The sequence below is a fragment of the Gavialis gangeticus genome, unplaced genomic scaffold (assembly GCF_001723915.1).
Source record: "Gavialis gangeticus isolate Ggan-Ray unplaced genomic scaffold, GavGan_comp1, whole genome shotgun sequence".
NCBI lineage: Eukaryota > Metazoa > Chordata > Crocodylia > Gavialidae > Gavialis > Gavialis gangeticus.
Window position 1 is genome coordinate 174,531,895 of NW_017729032.1, and position 18,073 is coordinate 174,549,967.

The window sequence follows — 18,073 nt, forward strand, 5'->3', positions numbered from 1 at the left end:
TAAAAAAAAATAAATATATAAACAGAAAAACACAACGTAACCCATCACACAACACAAGTAACACATCATTTATATATCCAAAACAATATCTCTCTTTCTTCCATTCAATTTTTTTATAAAAAGAAAGGCTCTGTGACAGTTTGGCTGCCTGAGACGCTGCTGGTGCTACTGTGCTAGTGCTTACTAAGTTATTTTATACCTGTTGTCATTTAAAGTGGTGAACCAGGCTGAGGCTGTAGGGGAGGAGGCAGTCTCATTGCAGCACACTACAGTGTTATGTAGATTCCCCAGCGCCAGTGAGGGTGCACCTTAACACCAGATAGTCATGAATTTTGCCTGTCAGCAGCCTGAGGTGCAGTTTCCCAGAACCCCCTGCACCCATCTCCTTGAAAGATGGCAGGCTTATTGGCTTCATCAGGGGCTAGCATTTCTGCAGTTTTCATCCTGCTGCACCTTAACACACACAGTGTCACCCATGTCACAAATTTTGCTTGTCAGCAGCCTGAGGTGCAGTTTCCCAGAAACCCCTGCACCTATCTCCTTGAAACATCGCAAGTTTCATAGCCTCAGCAGGGGCTATCATCTCTTCAGTTTTCACCCCCCTGTGCCTTCACACTTACAAGTGACATGAGTTTTGCTTTCAAGAATTTGAGATACAGTTTTGCAGAAACTCCTGTACCTATCCTCTTGAAACTTGGCAGACCTTGTAGCCTCAGCAGGGGCTACCATCCAAGTAAGTTTCATTTGAATCGGGCAAGAAATGTCAAAGTTATAGGCAGTTTTATGCTTCCTCATTATAGCCTTTGGCAAAACAGCAAAACAGTTGTGATGAAACGGAACAGCGGTTTCGAAATGAAACAAAACTCAAAATAAAACACTGTTCCATCAAAACAGAAGTTGAAATGGAATGGTGCCATTTTTCACAGCCCTACTAAGTTCTACCACCACGTGTAGCTAGCTCTGCACACATGTGCGCGCGCACACCTTCCCCCCCCCTCCCCCCCCCCCCCCCCCCCCCAGTCAGGCATGGGGCTGGACCTGACGATCTCACAAGGTACCTTCCAGCCCTAACGTCTATGAAATATATGAAGATTATTCATACATGATGAATCATTCTAGATTTTCCTGCAGCATCAGGCTGTATTGTGCAGCCTCCTACATCCTCTGCTTTCTACTCTACAGAACTGCAGCAAGGCATAAAACTTGCACCAAGGCATAGAATGTCTATTAAGTTTTAAGGCACTGTATCTAAAGCACTTTAAGTAGTGTAAAAGTCACAGCATCTTTTGAAATGCATGCCCTGCACATGTATAGGTACCCTCTGTGTCCACAGGGTTTAATGTAGTTTAAGTGCTCCATTTTAAATTCACATCTCTAGTTGATTTAGATTAATTTTCCTAAGTAATTTTGTGTAGACCAGATGTAAATCCCCATTTTAGATGCTGCAAATGTTTCTCTCTTTCTGACTAGAGGAAAGAGTGGAAAGGCTCTTATCATTTTTACAATGTTGTAAAATATGTGTTATGAAAAAGGCTGTGGTGTCTCAGATGTTCAGGTCACTTATGAACCCATTTGAAAATAAATGTGATGGGTGCCTATACATGAGCAGTGGGGCTACTCTGAAGTGCTGTAATTACAATGTATTGGAGCAGACTGCCTCCTCCCCCTGCTGATCAAGTCAGAGCAGACTTGATTAATCAATTAATCGAATCTGCCGGAGCATGGTAATTACCACACTCCAGCAGACTCCAGTATCTGGTGTATTAACATCCCTGCACTGTAAAATGACAGTGCAGGTGCTTTAACTGGTGCTCGTTAAAAGCTTCAATCAAATGAGCTTCAGCTTGACTTCAGTTAAAGTGCCCCCACCACCATTTTTCAGTGCAGGGATGATAATACACATGACACTCCAGGTGCTTTAATTAGAGTGGCATTCAGAGCTGCTCTAATTAAAGTGCTCCCAGAGCATGTGTATAAATGCTCAATGTAATTGAATTTGTCTCATTAAAATAACTCCTAGGGCCATAGTCCTATTTCCAGTGGTGACAGTTGTACTTTTTTTATGTTCATACTTTCAAACTGAGGCTTTCTGTTAGAGGGAATTCAGGTGGAGGTGTGGGGTAGAAGGTCATAAACACTGATTAAATAATGGACATCAGAGAACAAAAATGTAGGGTTATAAGAGATCTGCTCTATGTATCTATTGTGGTGGGGAGGAATATTCTGCAGCTACTGACAGCTCTTTTATTGATGCCTGGGGCTAAAAAAGAAACACCAAACTAGCAGGGCCTGTGGGTGGAATAAGGGGGCAGACAGGATCTATGGGGCAGGTGGGGTGTCTTGGGGGACAGGGGGGTTCCCTCCCCCACCCTCCAGGACCAGGGGCTAATTTTAGGGCCACCTGAAGTGACACCCCCCCCAATCCACCAACTCCTCCCCCACAACTTACTTGCTCAGCTCCTGGCACTGGTGAACACCAGTAAAATGGGCTCTGGGAGTGGCTTGTGGGACATGGGCTTTGGCAGGCTGGTCAGTGGGCATGGGGGTGTTATTTGTCTGGGGGTGTGGGGAGGGGCTGGTTGGCTAAGAATAGCCAGGGAGAGTGTAGGCAAAGTTGAGCCCCAGGGCTGGGAGCAGTGCTTGGTCTTTTCCTACCTCTGCGCTGTGCTGGGAACTGTACCGAAGTTCAGGACAGTTTAGATGGGTCTAAAAATGGCCAACCCAATCTAAGTTAAATTACCTCAGATGGTGTGGTCTAGATTAGATTATCTGCCATGATAAATAGAATCAGATGTAGGGTTAACTAAGATTGGGTTGGCCATTTTTACATCTATCTAACTGTCCTGAACATCTGTACAGTTCCCACTTAGATCCACCTAAGGTTCTCACCAGGGTGAACTTAGATCAGGTGGCTGTTTTTAACGTGATCTTACTTTTCTCAAAGCTCTCTGAATGTCTGTACCTAGCCTAGGTGTGCTTGTGTCTGAGGAAATGGAGCAGTTCAGTTAAGTATAATATATAAAGCAGGATATCCTAAATGAAAATAAATAAATAAATAAATAAATAAAAAATTTACCATCCAGGTGTATCTGAGTCGGTATTCAGGAGTACTTTCACATACTTTCAGTTTAGCAGGTGGCTGTGTGAAGCTCCAGTCGCTGATTCAATTCAGCAGAGATTCGGCCTGATTCAATGGCCAAATCTCTGAATCTAAACTGAATCAGGAGACCCTTTAATCTCTCCAAATCGAATCAAAACCTCCAAATCAATTCCGAGTTTCAGAAAGATTCAACAATTCAGACATAGACATCACTTGAAATTGGGTTTTTTACATACTGGAAGGTACCAGGTGGCTCATGAATGCTGAGATGGTGGGGCAGATGAAACATCCTACAAGAGTGCGGGAAGTCCCCAGCACACTCAGCAGCAGACCCAGAAGTGGACCAGAAGCACTTCCAGGTCCACTGGGCAGTGCACTGGGGGGCTCCCTTGTGCCCCCTCAGCTCAGCAACTGGTGCCTCCTGGGTCTGAGGGGGCACCTGGGGTTCCCCTGTGTCCAATCACAAAGCCAGGGGGGTGTGGAAGGATGCCCCTGTGTTCCTGTGGCACGCCCAACCTCCCCACCATTGCAGCATTCATGAGCCATGCTTGGTACCCTGAGGTACATAGAAAAAAATATTTAAAGCTGTATTTATGGCTGAATTGCAAAACTCTGAATTGGCATCGAATCTTCAGATTTGGATTCAGCCAAATCGAAATAGGGACAGCAATCCAAATCAACAAATCAAATCACTGTCCCTGATTCAGGCCGGATCTGAATTGAATGCGGCTCATTTCGCACAGCCCTAGCTCTTAACATAAAAAGACTTCTATATTAAAATAAAAATTAAGGCAAAAGAAACACTTGACCATGTCAAGAGGCACCTGCTTACATTTTTTATTTTTCAATGTTATTAGCTGCTTAATTAAGTATCTACATTCAGTCAGTACATTTAATTAATTTGGTCCCTTAAAAATCAGTTCATGCCATGTTTCTCTCCTCCATTGCCGAGGCATACATTTAATTTTTTTAAAAGTTTTCATTGAATGTATTGAGCAATAAAAAATCCAGCTGAAAGATTCCAAATTAAAAGTTCTCCTGAGATGGCTTAAAATTGTATTAAAATGCAAGTGAGAAAGAAACTCTTTGGAATACTATTTTAGAAAAGTAATATTTTGATGAAAGCCATAAAGTAGAAAAATAACCGTGATAATATTGCAGAAAAGGTCATTCCCATCCACACCCCACCCCTGCAAATAATGTTAAATATAAAGAGGACCAAAACAACAAAGGTCTGTGTGAAAACAGAGCTCACTTTTGGAAATTCTGTCAGTTAAAAAGTCACTGATTTGGGATATCATTTGTTTCTATTTAGGGGCACCAACGGCTTAAATACATAACAACGTTTAAGTTATTCTTAAGGTAGTAGCTTACAATAAATTGGGTAAAATAGTATTAAAACTACAAGAGTTTAAAAGTAAGTAATATACTCCACTTTATATGCATGATTAATTTAGCTGCATAACAGTGCCAGTTTCAATTTGTTGCCTGTTGGTTATATTGTAACAAACTTTAGTTTTCTGCGTATTGGTTAAGTTCACAAACCACTTATGTGCACAGGAACTCTTAGCCGATTTGTACTCAGTTTAACTGTGTAATTGGTGAAAAAGATTAGGAACTATAATTTCAAGTCTTTTAAAGCAGCCTTGATTTGACTAGGTCCTGTCAATTTTAAATTTGCTCTTAAAGGTCTAAGGCACTCTTAGAAACAAGGTAAGGAGACTTTAGGAAGTGTAAAAAGTGTAATTCCATCTGTTCTTGTAGCAGTTAATAGGCGTTATCGTGTTTACTCAAATGGAAAACTACCCTGATTATTAAATAACCCCTCAATAATTAGACTCTATATATGGAAAATGGAGTGGAAATAGTCCCCATCAGCATTTTTTAGCCTTTTTTAGCTAAGATCAAATGTTGGCACCAAAGGGAGGGTGTCAGGACTGGCTCTGGCAGTCCCAGTCCCAGCCTGATTTTGCAGTACCTCCAGGCCTGGTGCCAGTTCCTCATGGAGCTGGGTTTTTTTTCCCAAGGGCCACACACACGCGCGCACACACAAAAGTTCCCATCAACATGATCAGCATGTTTGCCCAGTGTGGGCTATGTGTTTTATAGTTATGCTCACTGTTGATTTAGTCAACTTTATAGTTAGTTTCCATTACTGAGCACGTGCTGCTTTTGGCAGAAATTTAATCATAGCCAATAGACTTAGTGAGATTTCCTTGCATTCCATCATAAGACGAAGGGCTTTTTCTCCCTGTGCCAACTGAGGGCAAAAACCTCATCTTGTATTCAAGTTATTACAGTATTTAGAATGAGTTAGGTGTGTGTAGAATCTGATTTCAGTCCTGAGTTTATGTACTTAAAGTATATTGTAATGATTTTGGTTGATTCTATATCAAGTTGGGTACTCAGATCATTAGTTATTTTTTAAATAATTTATGCCAGGATAAATAGAATCTGCCTATTATGTATATATTCATGACTACAAAATATGCAAAACACAGCAAGCCCTTTTATTTTCTATCTCTGTGTATATTAATTCACTGTTTCCTTTGTACATGCTGTGCAGTTGCAATTTACCTTGTGTTTAAAATGAGATGCTGGAAATAGTTCCCTTAAAATTTAAAAAAAATATTAGTATACTTTCAAAAGACTTACCGAAACAGACTACATTATAAAATAATAGTTGCACTATACCTTTAAGTAACATATTGCTATTCTCTCCAAAGATGTGCAGAAATATAAAGCAGTAGATGATAAATGTGAAATGAAATAAATACTAAACTTCTCTGAGTTAGCATGCGGAGCTGAACTATTTGAATTGATTTTTAAGTGTAGTAATTTTTAGTGTCCTTTTAAATGAAGACTATGAAATTTCAAGATGGATCATTTTAAATCTAAATTTGTCAGGGTCTTCATGTATAACAGAGCTATGCTTGGAAATAGATTAGATGGGGGGTGGGAATCACAAAAATGTAATCCATTACTGCTGTACAGATGATTTTGGGGTAGGATCTTTAATACTTGTTTGCACATGGTTGATTAGACAGTAGTAATAGTAGTTTACTGTACTGAAAGGTTGGAAAGAGAATAACAGTAGACATACATACATTGCTACTTTATTAAATCGGCATGTGTTTATTTCCCTCTTTCTAGGCATTTTATAGACGGCCCTCAAACAGATTGCTGTTACTTGTGCTCTTTCTGTTTCCAAATCTGGTGTCATGCAGATGGTTTCCTAAAAGCTTACCCTGTGATGTAAAAGTAGAAGCCTCAAAAGCCAGCGTGGTAGTGGACTGCAGCGAGCGTCATCTCACAAAAATCCCAGAAGGAATTCCTGCAAATGCAACAAACCTGATTCTTACTATTAATCATATCCCAAGCATTTTCTCAACCTCCTTTGTCCACCTTGATAATCTCATAGAGATTGATTTCAGGTGTAACTGTGTGCCTGTCAGATTGGGGCCAAAAGATCGCGTGTGTACTAAGAGACCACAGATTGCAGATGGCAGTTTTGCCATACTAACAAAGTTAAAGTCATTGTATTTGGATGGAAATCAACTGTTGGAAATACCTCGGGGTCTTCCTCTTAATTTACTCCTGCTAAGCCTTGAAGCCAACAACATCTTTTCTCTCACAAAAGAGAAATTATCAGAACTCAGAAACATTAAAAAGTTGTACTTGGGCCAGAACTGCTATTATCGGAATCCCTGCAACATTTCATTTGAAATAGAAGAAAATGCCTTCCAGGACTTAAAAAGTTTAATTGTATTGTCCCTCAAATCCAATAATTTAACTTATGTCCCCCACCATTTGTCATCCACTTTAAAAGAACTATACCTTTACAATAACATGATTCAAGCTGTTCAAGAGCACAGTTTAAATGACCTTCACAATTTGGAAATTCTTGATTTAAGTGGAAATTGCCCTCGCTGCTACAACTCTCCGTTTCCTTGTACTCCTTGTCCCCACAATGCCCCCATTGCAATCCATCCCAAAGCATTTGATTCCTTAAAACAATTAAAAATTCTGCGGCTCCACAGTAATTCCCTTCACTATGTACCCAACAGCTGGTTTAAAAACACCAAAAATCTACAAGTGCTTGATCTTTCCCAAAATTTCCTAGCCAAGGAAATTGGAGAGGCTCGTTTTTTGAATCTTATTCCCAACCTTGTAGAGCTGGATCTCTCCTTTAATTTTGAACTTCAGGTCTATTCCACAGTTTTGAACCTGTCTAAAACATTTGCCTCTCTCTCTAACCTGGAAATTTTGAGGGTCAGAGGTTATGTCTTCAGAGAATTGAATCTAGAAAATCTCTCTCCATTGCTTCATCTTAGAAACCTGACCGTGTTGGACCTTGGAACTAATTTTATCAAAGTTGCTGACCTGAATGTGTTTAAAAAATTCCCATCTCTTAAAGTCATAGACCTCTCAGTCAATAAAATATCTCCTTATTCAGGTGAAGGCAGTAATAATGGTTTCTGTTCTACCCCGAGGGCTTCAGAAAAGCACTACAGTAACCGAATAGTGCATGAGATGCACTATTTCAGGTATGATGAGTATGCGCGGAGTTGTAAGTCCAAGGACAAAGAGGCTACTTCTTTCCAACCTTTTGCTGATGAAGATTGTCTAAATTATGGAGAAACTCTAGATTTAAGCAGAAATGACATATTTTTTATTAACCCCTCTGATTTCCAACATCTCAGTTTCCTAAAATGCCTCAATTTGTCAGGTAATGCCATTAGTCAAACTTTGAATGGAAGTGAATTCCGCCCTTTGGCTGGATTGAAATATCTAGATTTTTCTAACAACAGGCTTGATCTGTTATATTCAACTGCCTTCCAGGAGCTTAAACATCTAGAAATTCTTGACCTTAGCTATAACCAACATTATTTTCTGTCAGAAGGTATAACTCATATGCTCAATTTTACAAAGAATTTGGCCTTTTTGAAGAAGCTGGTGATGAACTGGAATGAAATTTCTACTTCTGCAAACACAGGGATGGAAAGTCAATCTCTTCGAATTCTGGAATTCAAAGGAAATCATTTAGATACTTTATGGATGGATGGAGATGCTAGATACCTCTCATTCTTCAAGAATTTGACCAAGTTAGAGCAACTGGACATTTCCTTCAACTTTCTGAATTTTTTGCCTCCTGGTGTTTTTGAAGGCCTGCCTCCAAACCTCAAGCAACTTAACTTAACCAGTAACAAGTTAAAGACTTTCAATTGGGGAAAGCTCCACCTTCTAAAGAAACTTGAAAACTTGGATCTTAGCAATAACCTATTGACTACTGTTCCAAGGAGGCTGTCCAGCTGCTCTTCAACTATCCAGAAACTGATACTGCAAAACAATCAAATTCCAAGGCTGACTATGCACTTTCTTAGAGGTGCTTTCCAATTAAAGTACTTGGATCTCAGCTCAAACAAGATCCAAATAATTAGGAAATCTAGCTTCCCAGAGAATGTCATCAACAATCTGGAGATGCTGCTTCTACATGGAAATCCTTTCAAGTGCACTTGTGATGCTGTATGGTTTGTTTGGTGGATCAATCAGACTGAGGTTACTATTCCACTTCTAGCCACAGATGTGACATGTGCAGGCCCAGGCGCACATAAAGGAAAGAGTGTGATTTTTTTGGATATGTATACCTGCGAGTTAGACTACTCTCATTTGATCTTGTACTCTATGTTAGCAACACTTATCCTTTGTATAATGGTGTTTGCTGTCATTAACCATCTCTATTTCTGGGATATGTGGTATAGCTATCATTACTGCACTGCCAAGCTAAAAGGTTATCAGCGTTTGCTTTCAGCGGACACCTGCTATGATGCTTTTGTTGCCTATGATAAGGATGATCCAGCTGTAACTGAATGGGTCTTGAAAGAATTAGTTGACAAACTGGAAGATCAAAGAGATAAACGGTTCAATTTATGCCTGGAAGAAAGAGACTGGCTCCCTGGGCAACCAGTCTTAGACAACCTTTCCCAGAGCATACAACTGAGCAGAAAAACCATATTTGTCCTGACAAAAGAGTACTCAAAAAGTGGTAACTTCAAGACTGCATTTTACATGGCTCACCAAAGACTTATGGATGAAAAGTTGGATGTGATTATTCTGATATTTCTTCAGAAAGCATTGCAGAATTCCAGGTACCTCCGGCTGAGAAAGAGGTTGTGCAGTAGCTCTGTCCTGGAATGGCCAGCCAACCCTCTATCGCAGCCTTATTTCTGGCAATGTCTGGAAACCACTTTGGCGACAAACAGTAACATGCCCTACAACAAACTTTTCCAAGAAACTGTGTAGCTTTACTATTCCCTGAAAAATCTTTGTGTGGCATGGGGAAGGCAGGATGATGCTATCTTTAAATTTCACTTAAGTTATATTTCCAGCTTTGAAACCTTCTTTAAAAGTGATATCACGTGCAAAAGTTAAATAAACTTTTGGTATCGTAAAGAATTTTTTTTTATCTTAACTTATCTCCTGTGTCAAGAAGGCTTTGTCTAACTTTATGCCAAACTGACTGTTTAAATGGCATGCACCTTATGTAATATGTACTGTGACACAGTGGAAATAAGATGCACTACCAGCCAAAAGGCTGAGGTTTGGAACAGAATTGCACTTCTAGCTTTCATTCCAGCGAAGGCCGACAGCACCTCCTGCAAGCTGGCTCAGCTCTTTGTGAGACCATTTGCTTGACTCACTGTATTATATGGACTATTGGGAGAAATTCAGCTGTACCTTAAATTACTGCTGTTTGGACTATTGATAGGTTATAGGTAATATCAAACAGTAGCACCAGCGTGTATCTTTGTAAAACATAAACAGTATTTACTAGTACGTTAATGGTAAGAATAGTGCCTAAAGTAGTTCACAGTTTACTTTGGGGAGTCAGTAAAATGTAAGTAGTATTGCCTTGGAGTTATGTGCTTATATCTTCCAAACCTGTATTTAAGCCCTCTATCCAGAGTTTAGGCAGGTCTGGCTTGCTTTATTTTTCTTAGTGGAGAAGAATAGCTTATCCAAGTAAGCCTTCTCATCTTGTTTGCTGTCATTGACACGCATCTCAGGTTACCCAAACCCTTTCTTTCTTCACAGGTTCCAGCATTTATACGAGTTAAACTTCTTGTCTTGAGAGAAGAATGGCTGTCCTCACCCAAGTCCTGTGAATCTGTGCATCTAGAGCAGTAATACATGTGTGGTACCTATGCAGTAATACAAAACTGAACAGAGACACTTGGTCACATATAACAGTAGTCAAAGATAAAACAATTTAACATTCTGGGTTTGTTGATTAATGGTAAAAGTTGGGGGGGGGTTAGAAAAATGGTCATCTTATGATTATATTTTGTAAGAAGTATCAAAATATAAATGAGCTAAAGCTGACTTCTTGGCCTTCCATGTTTGTAATCCCATGGATACAACATCTCTACAAAGAGAAGAATGATTAATTCCGGTGTCTGGGCCAGATTTTGGGTAACTGAACTACAGAGGGAATCTAAACAGCTGAAGACTGAGTACAGCTGCCTCTACCTTCTTCCTAGTCATGGATATGCATTGCTGAAGTCTAGTTCTTTTGCTGTAGAAGTAGCTATATGCATTTCAGAGAATGGGAAAGTATAACATACATATTTATATATTAAACACACTGTGTTCATGCTCACGTGTACATAAGCACACATCTATCTATCTATCTATCTATCTATCTATCTATCTATCTATCACCTAAAGTGTTTTTGCAATCCATTTATGAAGAGTAAGGGGTTATCATTATCCTTTTATGAAAGGTAAAGTATTATCATTATCATGTACATGTACATTTTTGGAGAGAGGAGGATTATAGGAAAATATGAAAACAAAAATGTTCAAGTGATAAACCAGTAAGATGCCTGTGTAGAAAAGTTTAGCAGTTTGGGGTGCCATACTTCAAGAAGGATGTTGACAGACTCGAGAGGGTCCAGAGGAGGGCCACTCGTATGGTTTGGGGCTTACAGGACAAGCCCTATGAGGAGAGACCGAGGGACCTGGACATCTTTAGCTTCTGCAAGAGAAGGCTGAGTGGTGATCTTGTGGCTGCTTACAAATTAATTAGGGGGATCCAGCAAGGGATTGGAGATGCTCTGTTCACTAGGGTGCCTCTTGGGGTAACAAGGAACAATGGTCACAAACTGACAGAGAGCAGATTTAGGCTAGATATCAGGGAAAACTTCTTCATGGAAAAGGTGGTTGAAATTTGGAATGGGCTTCCAAGGGAGGTGGTGCTCTCCCCTACCTTGTGCGTCTTTAAGAGAAGGCTGGACAGGCATCTGGCTGTGGTCATCTGACCCCAGCACTCTTTCCTGCCCAGGGCAGGGGGGTCGGACTCGATGATCTGTTGAGGTCCCTTCCAACCCTAGCATCTATGAATCTATGAACCTTTGTGGATAAGCACGAATGCTTTTCCTCTTGCTCCCCACCTTTTCCCCTTAAACACAAGAACATTTGAGCAAGGTTTATTAAAAGTATAATGGATAATAAATATCAAAAGGTTGCACTAGATGTCAGAAGATGTAAAGCATATGAGGTGTCACAATATTCGTACGGGAATATTGTCTATCAGTTCCTCCCACAAAAATCTCCCATGTCCCCTTCCACAGCAGTCCCTACATGTGATGCAATCTCCTATTTCTGGGCAGAGGGGAAGGGGCAGAGTTGAGAAAATTCATGTAGTGCCATGTGTGCCTTGCTCCCTTCACTTACCAATGATGAGGATGAGTATAGCCTAGTCCTCTATCCTTGGATCTGTTGCTTCAAGGGAAGAATAAATGAATTTCCTGCACTTTTCCCTGTACTTTTACTCAGTTGAGATGGAGGCCATAGTGGTCTGTAGTAAGTATGTCCATAAGAAGGCAAACAAGAGTGATGTTTCATAAAAGTTGGTTAAGGGTCTGTCAGTAATTCCCAGGCACCGCTTCTGGGCACTTGGTGGATTGGAAGCAAAAACCTAGGGTGGCTGGGTATCAGCATGCTTGTGGTATGGTGCAAGTGTGGAGAGCTAGGGCGGTTGTATGTATGTGGGAAATGGAGTCCTAGCCCTCCCTCACTAAGCTATTTATATCTCCTGAAAACCAAAAGTTCTGCTGTGGTGTGAACTGAAAAGTGATCACTGCTCCATTCTAAGACAAAACATTGACCACAGTCAACACAGGCTCAGCTTGTCTGTGCAATGAGGCATTGTGTAAATCTCAGCCTTCACATGGAAACACCTGTTATGTCATCTGCTCAACAAATATATAGCCATGAGGAAAAGAAAAGATGGAAATGTCAAAGTATTCTTTATATTCTTCCCTTCCTTTCTGCTTCCTACTGGACTTCTTGGAACACTTGTGCAACTGACGGTCTGTGTGTTATGACCCTTTTTTCAATTTGTAAATGTGGATGTTTCTTAATTTACTACAGAATTTTCCAATGTGGCAAGCATTTTACTGGTCACCATGATTTTTCCATTCGGTTACAAAATGTTAAAAATAGAAAGTGGGATAGGAGGAAAGGGACTGCCATGTATCTTTCAGTTTAAGCCCAAGTGAAGGTTAGAGCTAAGAAAAGACCAAAGAAAAGAAAAAAGTATTCCTCATGTCCTTTCTTTCTTCCTCCTGTCTTGCAACTGGATTGCTACAGTGATTTGGTGATGAGCTGCCAGTCCAGCTAGATGAAGTAAGCATACGTGCTCTTTGAACTATTGTTTCTGACTATCCTCCATCTAGACGCATGAAAAATTAGCTTACATTTAGTCCACACTGTGCAAGTTATGTTTGCAATCATTAGCTCTAAAGACTTATATACACAAGGTTACAACTGCCAAAGTAAACTACCTGGTGGGTGCCGGTCCAGTCTTAACACATGCTTTAGGAAAAAAAGGAAAACTGTGTAAGTTTGTGCAATAGAGTGTTAATACAACATGGAATGCCTTCAGTGCTTTAGAACTTCAGTAGGTGCAAGAATCTAGTAGAGAATTCCCATAACAATGCAAAAACATCCACTGAACTAATTGCTTTAATTATGTGAGGTTCCAAGTCCTGGAACTTGCTTACCTCCGTTTTTAATCTGGGTTTTCATTGTATTTAATTTCAAGATACTCTACTAAGGCCCTCAAATTCTATCTTTGCTCCTAAATGCTTCATTATTGTACACATTTTGATTTTTTGAAGCCCCTGGGTCTCTGTGTAAGACTTGTGACAGTCTTGTCCAAAATGACTGTGCAGAATGATATTTTAGGGCCTGTGAGCAACATTTCAGTGGACAAACTTCTCATACAGTTAAACATTTATTATTTCTTTGGAAAGATCCTAGCTAGATATTGAGGAAATGAGATGCTTTTTCAAGCTTTATATGATCTGATGTGAGTGTATATATTGCGATGGCTTACTAAAGTTATCAAGTTTCTACAGTAATTATTAAAACTATATGGAAGTGCCCTATATACCTTACCTCTGGTGTAACTTTTCTGCACTATTATAGCGTCAATTGGAAATATATCTTGTGTTCCTGTTGATTAAATTGTATGACCCACCATTATTTAACTAATTTAGTAGGATTACTAAAATGCAGCAGCAAAGAGTAAGTTATGAAAGAATTCATCTTCTTCAACTGACATATATATATATATATATATGCCCTGAATAATCTTGTCTTTATTTCTTAAGAAAGTACAGGGGAAAACAGAGGCACTGTGTGATTATGTCCCATTTGGGTTGGCCTGTGAAAGTGCTTTCAGATATTATTGGGAAATTTAAAAGGAGGAAGAAGGACTTAGTGTGAGAGTATTTCAGATGAATCAAGTAGTTAGGCAAGGCAGCAGAAATAGAAATCAAACCACTTGTTGTCTTGTCCTCAACATTTCCTGCCTCCTCTTGCTGAATCTTGTGTGAGAAGGGATCTGAAACTGAAAATAGGAGCTATGGGAGAGACTAGGAAAATCAGAAATTTATGTCTAAATTTCTTGCTGACTTTCAATTACTTTTTCATAGAAATGTTCATCCATGCATCTCAAATCACCCTGGATTTTGTCATTGCCTTTTTTACATATGAGAAAACTGGGACAGAGTTGTTAAATTATTTCACAGATAAATGAAATGAAGACTCTGAAGCCCATATGTGAGGCAGAAGGAGGCACTGTTGAATTATCTGACTAATCTTTTCTCTGATGATACCCTTAAGAAATTTACCCCCAAAATCAAAAATTTTTTTTTAATGGGGAAACATCCCTGCTCAAGATATGAGTTTTTAATACGAAGAATTCTTAGCAGACTGTCTGCTAATTTTAAATTGCTGAATTTTTCTTTCTATTTATTTTTCCATCTTTTAATCTGTTGGATTTAGACTTATGATTTTTGAGGAAGTCAAGGAAATTTAAAAAAAAATGTTTTGCCAGTGCACTTTCATAAACATTCTGAGAAAATGAAGCTTTAGAATATATCCTCTCTCACACATTTCCCTCTGTCATTTTTAACGAGATGTAGGAGCAGGTACATGGTTTTTCTACAGCTGCAGAGGTATAAGTTTCAGCTTTGCTTTTGGCTTGTGTGAAAGGTAGTCAATTTAGACAAGCCTGTTCAGCTCAGCTATCAATATATACCTTGTCATTTAGGCTGCAAAACTGACAGTAGCCAGACATTGTGCTTGCCAAGCCATTCTCCTCTTTGCCGTTGGCTACAAGATTTGGCATACATTATCCACGTAGCCCAGTGAGCTGCAAGGCTAGAGTGCACTTTACATTTCTCTGAGTCATCTTCAAAGCAATAGCCATCAGTTAGTGTAAAGCTCTATATTTGTAAAATGGATGAAACTGAGTCCAATGTCAACCTCAGAATAAATTTCTCGGAATAATTCACATACATTTTAAAAGCTAAAACCACCAGCCTCATAGTCCTAGCTAACTGCTTTACTAATGCCATACCAATGGCAATAATTTCTGGGGATACCTGACATACATCCTACTGCTGTATTCTGCAAGAGTATTTCTGGATCAGAAGGAATCTAGGAGCACTTGCTGTTTAAGTACCAATTTATTCTTTTTTTTACATGCATTGTATTCTGCAGACGTGCTTATTAAGGGGTTGCTTTTTGTAACTTCTCCTTCAAAACCAGATTTTTTTTCTCTATTTTCTTATGTCTCTTCCACTTTTTGTTTTACTCATTGAATAAGCTGCTTTTGCATTGAAACTTCCCAGTGGAAACTTTCCTTTAAACAGAAAATGAAGAAAAGGGATATATGGAAGCAAAGAGGTTGTGAGTTTTCACTTGCATTCTCTGTCTGTTATGTAAAACAACACAACTCCATAGTGTTTCAGACCTGTGAGTCTCTATGAAAGAAAGCATTCCTGTAGGAAAAATGCATTATATGTAGAAAAGATGATGTCTTTTCTTGTTCTGTTTGCTTGATTGTCTCTATAGACTGCATGCTGCTTGAGAAATTCAATTGCTTTTTCACGTTCTTGTATTGTCTATGACTGTGGTTCCCAATCTGGTACGTGCACCCCAGTGGTACGCAGACAACCTGTCAGTGGTACGTGGCAGCAGAAGATGAGGGTGCTCAGGGCACTTGTGCCTGGTGCAGATGCCCATTGGGGTGCGACTCTGACCAGTGCTGCACATGCAGTGAGGGGCGCAGCCTCTGCCAGGCCATCTGTATTGCCAGTGCTCCCTGTGCGCATGTGCAGCTCTTGCACTCACTGGGCATGGGAGGGAAGCCCCACATGCTGGAACCAGCTGCCTGACCTGCTGGGGCTGTATGGCACAGGAGGGAAGCTCCAGGCGCCTTTCCCTGGGGTGTGTGGAAAGCAGCCAGCTCCAGCATGCAGGGCTTCCCTCCCATGCCTGACAAATGCGGGGAGCATGGGAGATACAGACTGCCTGGTGGAGGTTGTGCCCCTCACTGCAATGTGCAGTGCTGGCCAGAGCTGTGCCCCACTGGGTGCTCTGAGCACCTCTGCTTGGTGCTGCACCATGGGGGGAGTGCAGGGAGTCTCCACACACCCCTTCCCTCTTTCACACCCCACAAGCCCCACACACCCACTCCCCATCCCCACAACTCTCCACATCTACTCAATCTCCCAACATGCCCTGTGCTCCCCCATGCACACAGCCACACCCCCTCACAAACCTCTCCCACACCCGGCCTAGTCGTACTTAAAGTTTGTGTCATTTTTAATCGGTGGTGCACAACCTGTCAGAGTTTGGGAACTGCTGGTCTATGAACTTTCTGAGTAGATGAAGCTAAGGATGTGATGCAAAAGCTAAAATTATCAAAAAAATTTCTAGTCTCTGTCCTTCTTGACAGAAAATGAAATGCCAAATCCCTCCTATAAATGTTATATCTTCTCTCAGTAAATCTTAACCCCTGCCCTCCCTCTCCAAAGGAACTCTTCTGTCCCAGACTCCCATGAACCCACCCAGTAGCATGAGGTTCCTATAGCCTTCCTGTCTAGCCTTTTAGTCACACAGATTGAGAGAAGAAATGTCTATTACTATCTTTGAAATCTAATCATTGCCTAGAGCCTTCCTGTAAGACTAGACAAAGGAATGGGACCCAGCCTGCCGCTCTCTTCTAGGAACTCAGACAGAAGCATAAGGAGAAGGCATGGGTCTCCGCTGAGCCCCATCAAACTGCATGATGATATCGCTAGAATTTAATGTTTTGCTATGCAACTCTAGACACACATAATTGACTTATTCATAGGGTTCCTGCATCTTCAAACAGCTAAGGAAACAGGTTATGCCCCTCTGCCAATATGAATAATATTGATAGGTTTCTGGTTTACTAGCTTAGCGCAGGGTTTGGAGAGATGAGGAATGTTCATGTAATGGCATAGGGACTAACTACAGAGGGTGTCTGGAAAACATTTACCATAGAAAGGAATTTTCCAAGGTTTTGCTAATATTGTGGAATATGTCTTGGAAGAAGAAATACACACAAGTAAGTAACCTTGTAACCTCATTTTTGTGATCCTTACTAGGCCATCTATCTCTTTCTTCACTCAGTTGTTGGGCAACACCATTTAAGCAAAAGAGTAAGAGCGAGGGCATGAGACTACAGGTATGCTCTTCCATGTAGCAAATATGGCGGTAAGTAACCAGTTACTACAAATAACTAAATAACAGATCAAAGAAACTGAGTAAAGACTCCATTATGGTGTTGCTTCTTTACAGTGTATTGCAAGGACCTTACATGGGCTTCCAACAACAGACTCTGAAATTCTACACCTGCTGTCACTCCCAAGCTCTTTGCTTCTGGTGTGTTTGAGAGCAGCAGCTGGGGATGCCCCCAGGGTGGCTTCATTGCCTCATTTGCAGACAAGCATGCGCATGCCTCTTGCAGCATCACAAACCAGTTTAAGATGCCACAAGAAGCATGCTGCAAATTAAAAAATGTTCCCCGTGCTGCATATTTAGTGTGAGCTCAAAATGTGATGGCTGGATATCCAGGTATGAAAAAAAAACCCAGGGGAAAAAAGCAGGGTAGGGCACGGTTGCGCACTGTGCCCTGAGGTAAGCAGGAAGCTGGTCCTCTGGAGAGACACTCTGATTTCTGGACAAAGCTTCTCTACATGCTTCTGGTGCCCCAGCACATGGGGCTTGCACCCTTAGTGTGCTGGGGCAAGCAGAAGCGCAGCAAGGATCAGGACCCAGGCACTGTTGGGGGTAAGTAGGGGCTGTGGGGGAGATGTTCTTGTGTGGGGGGACTGTGGGGTGCGATTGTGTGTGGGTGCAGGAGGGTTGGTTGGGGGGCATGTTTCCCCCACAGGGTACACAGTCCCCCCACCCCCACAGCAGCAGCAGCCACGGGGCGCTTGGGACCTGCTGCTGCCAGTTCCCCCATGGCACGGCACAGCCCTGATCGCCTCAAAGCTGATGCTGCCTGTGCTGCCTATCACAGGTGTGAGGGCTGGGTCCTCCAGGGGGCTACACACACCCACTCTCATCACACCACACCATGCC

At 41.0% G+C, this 18,073-nt stretch overlaps 1 protein-coding gene across 1 annotated transcript in view; it reads left to right on the forward strand.

Annotated features, from left to right (window-relative positions):
• The window catches only part of TLR7 (toll like receptor 7), a 21,650-nt gene extending 10,942 nt beyond the window's left edge, over positions 1-10,708 (forward strand). The window contains exon 2 of the mRNA XM_019525635.1: positions 6,254-10,708. Coding sequence (XP_019381180.1) covers positions 6,254-9,403 — 3,150 coding nt within the window. The 3' untranslated portion in view covers positions 9,404-10,708. The remainder of the gene's footprint in view (positions 1-6,253) is intronic.
• The last annotated feature ends 7,365 nt before the right edge of the window (positions 10,709-18,073 follow it).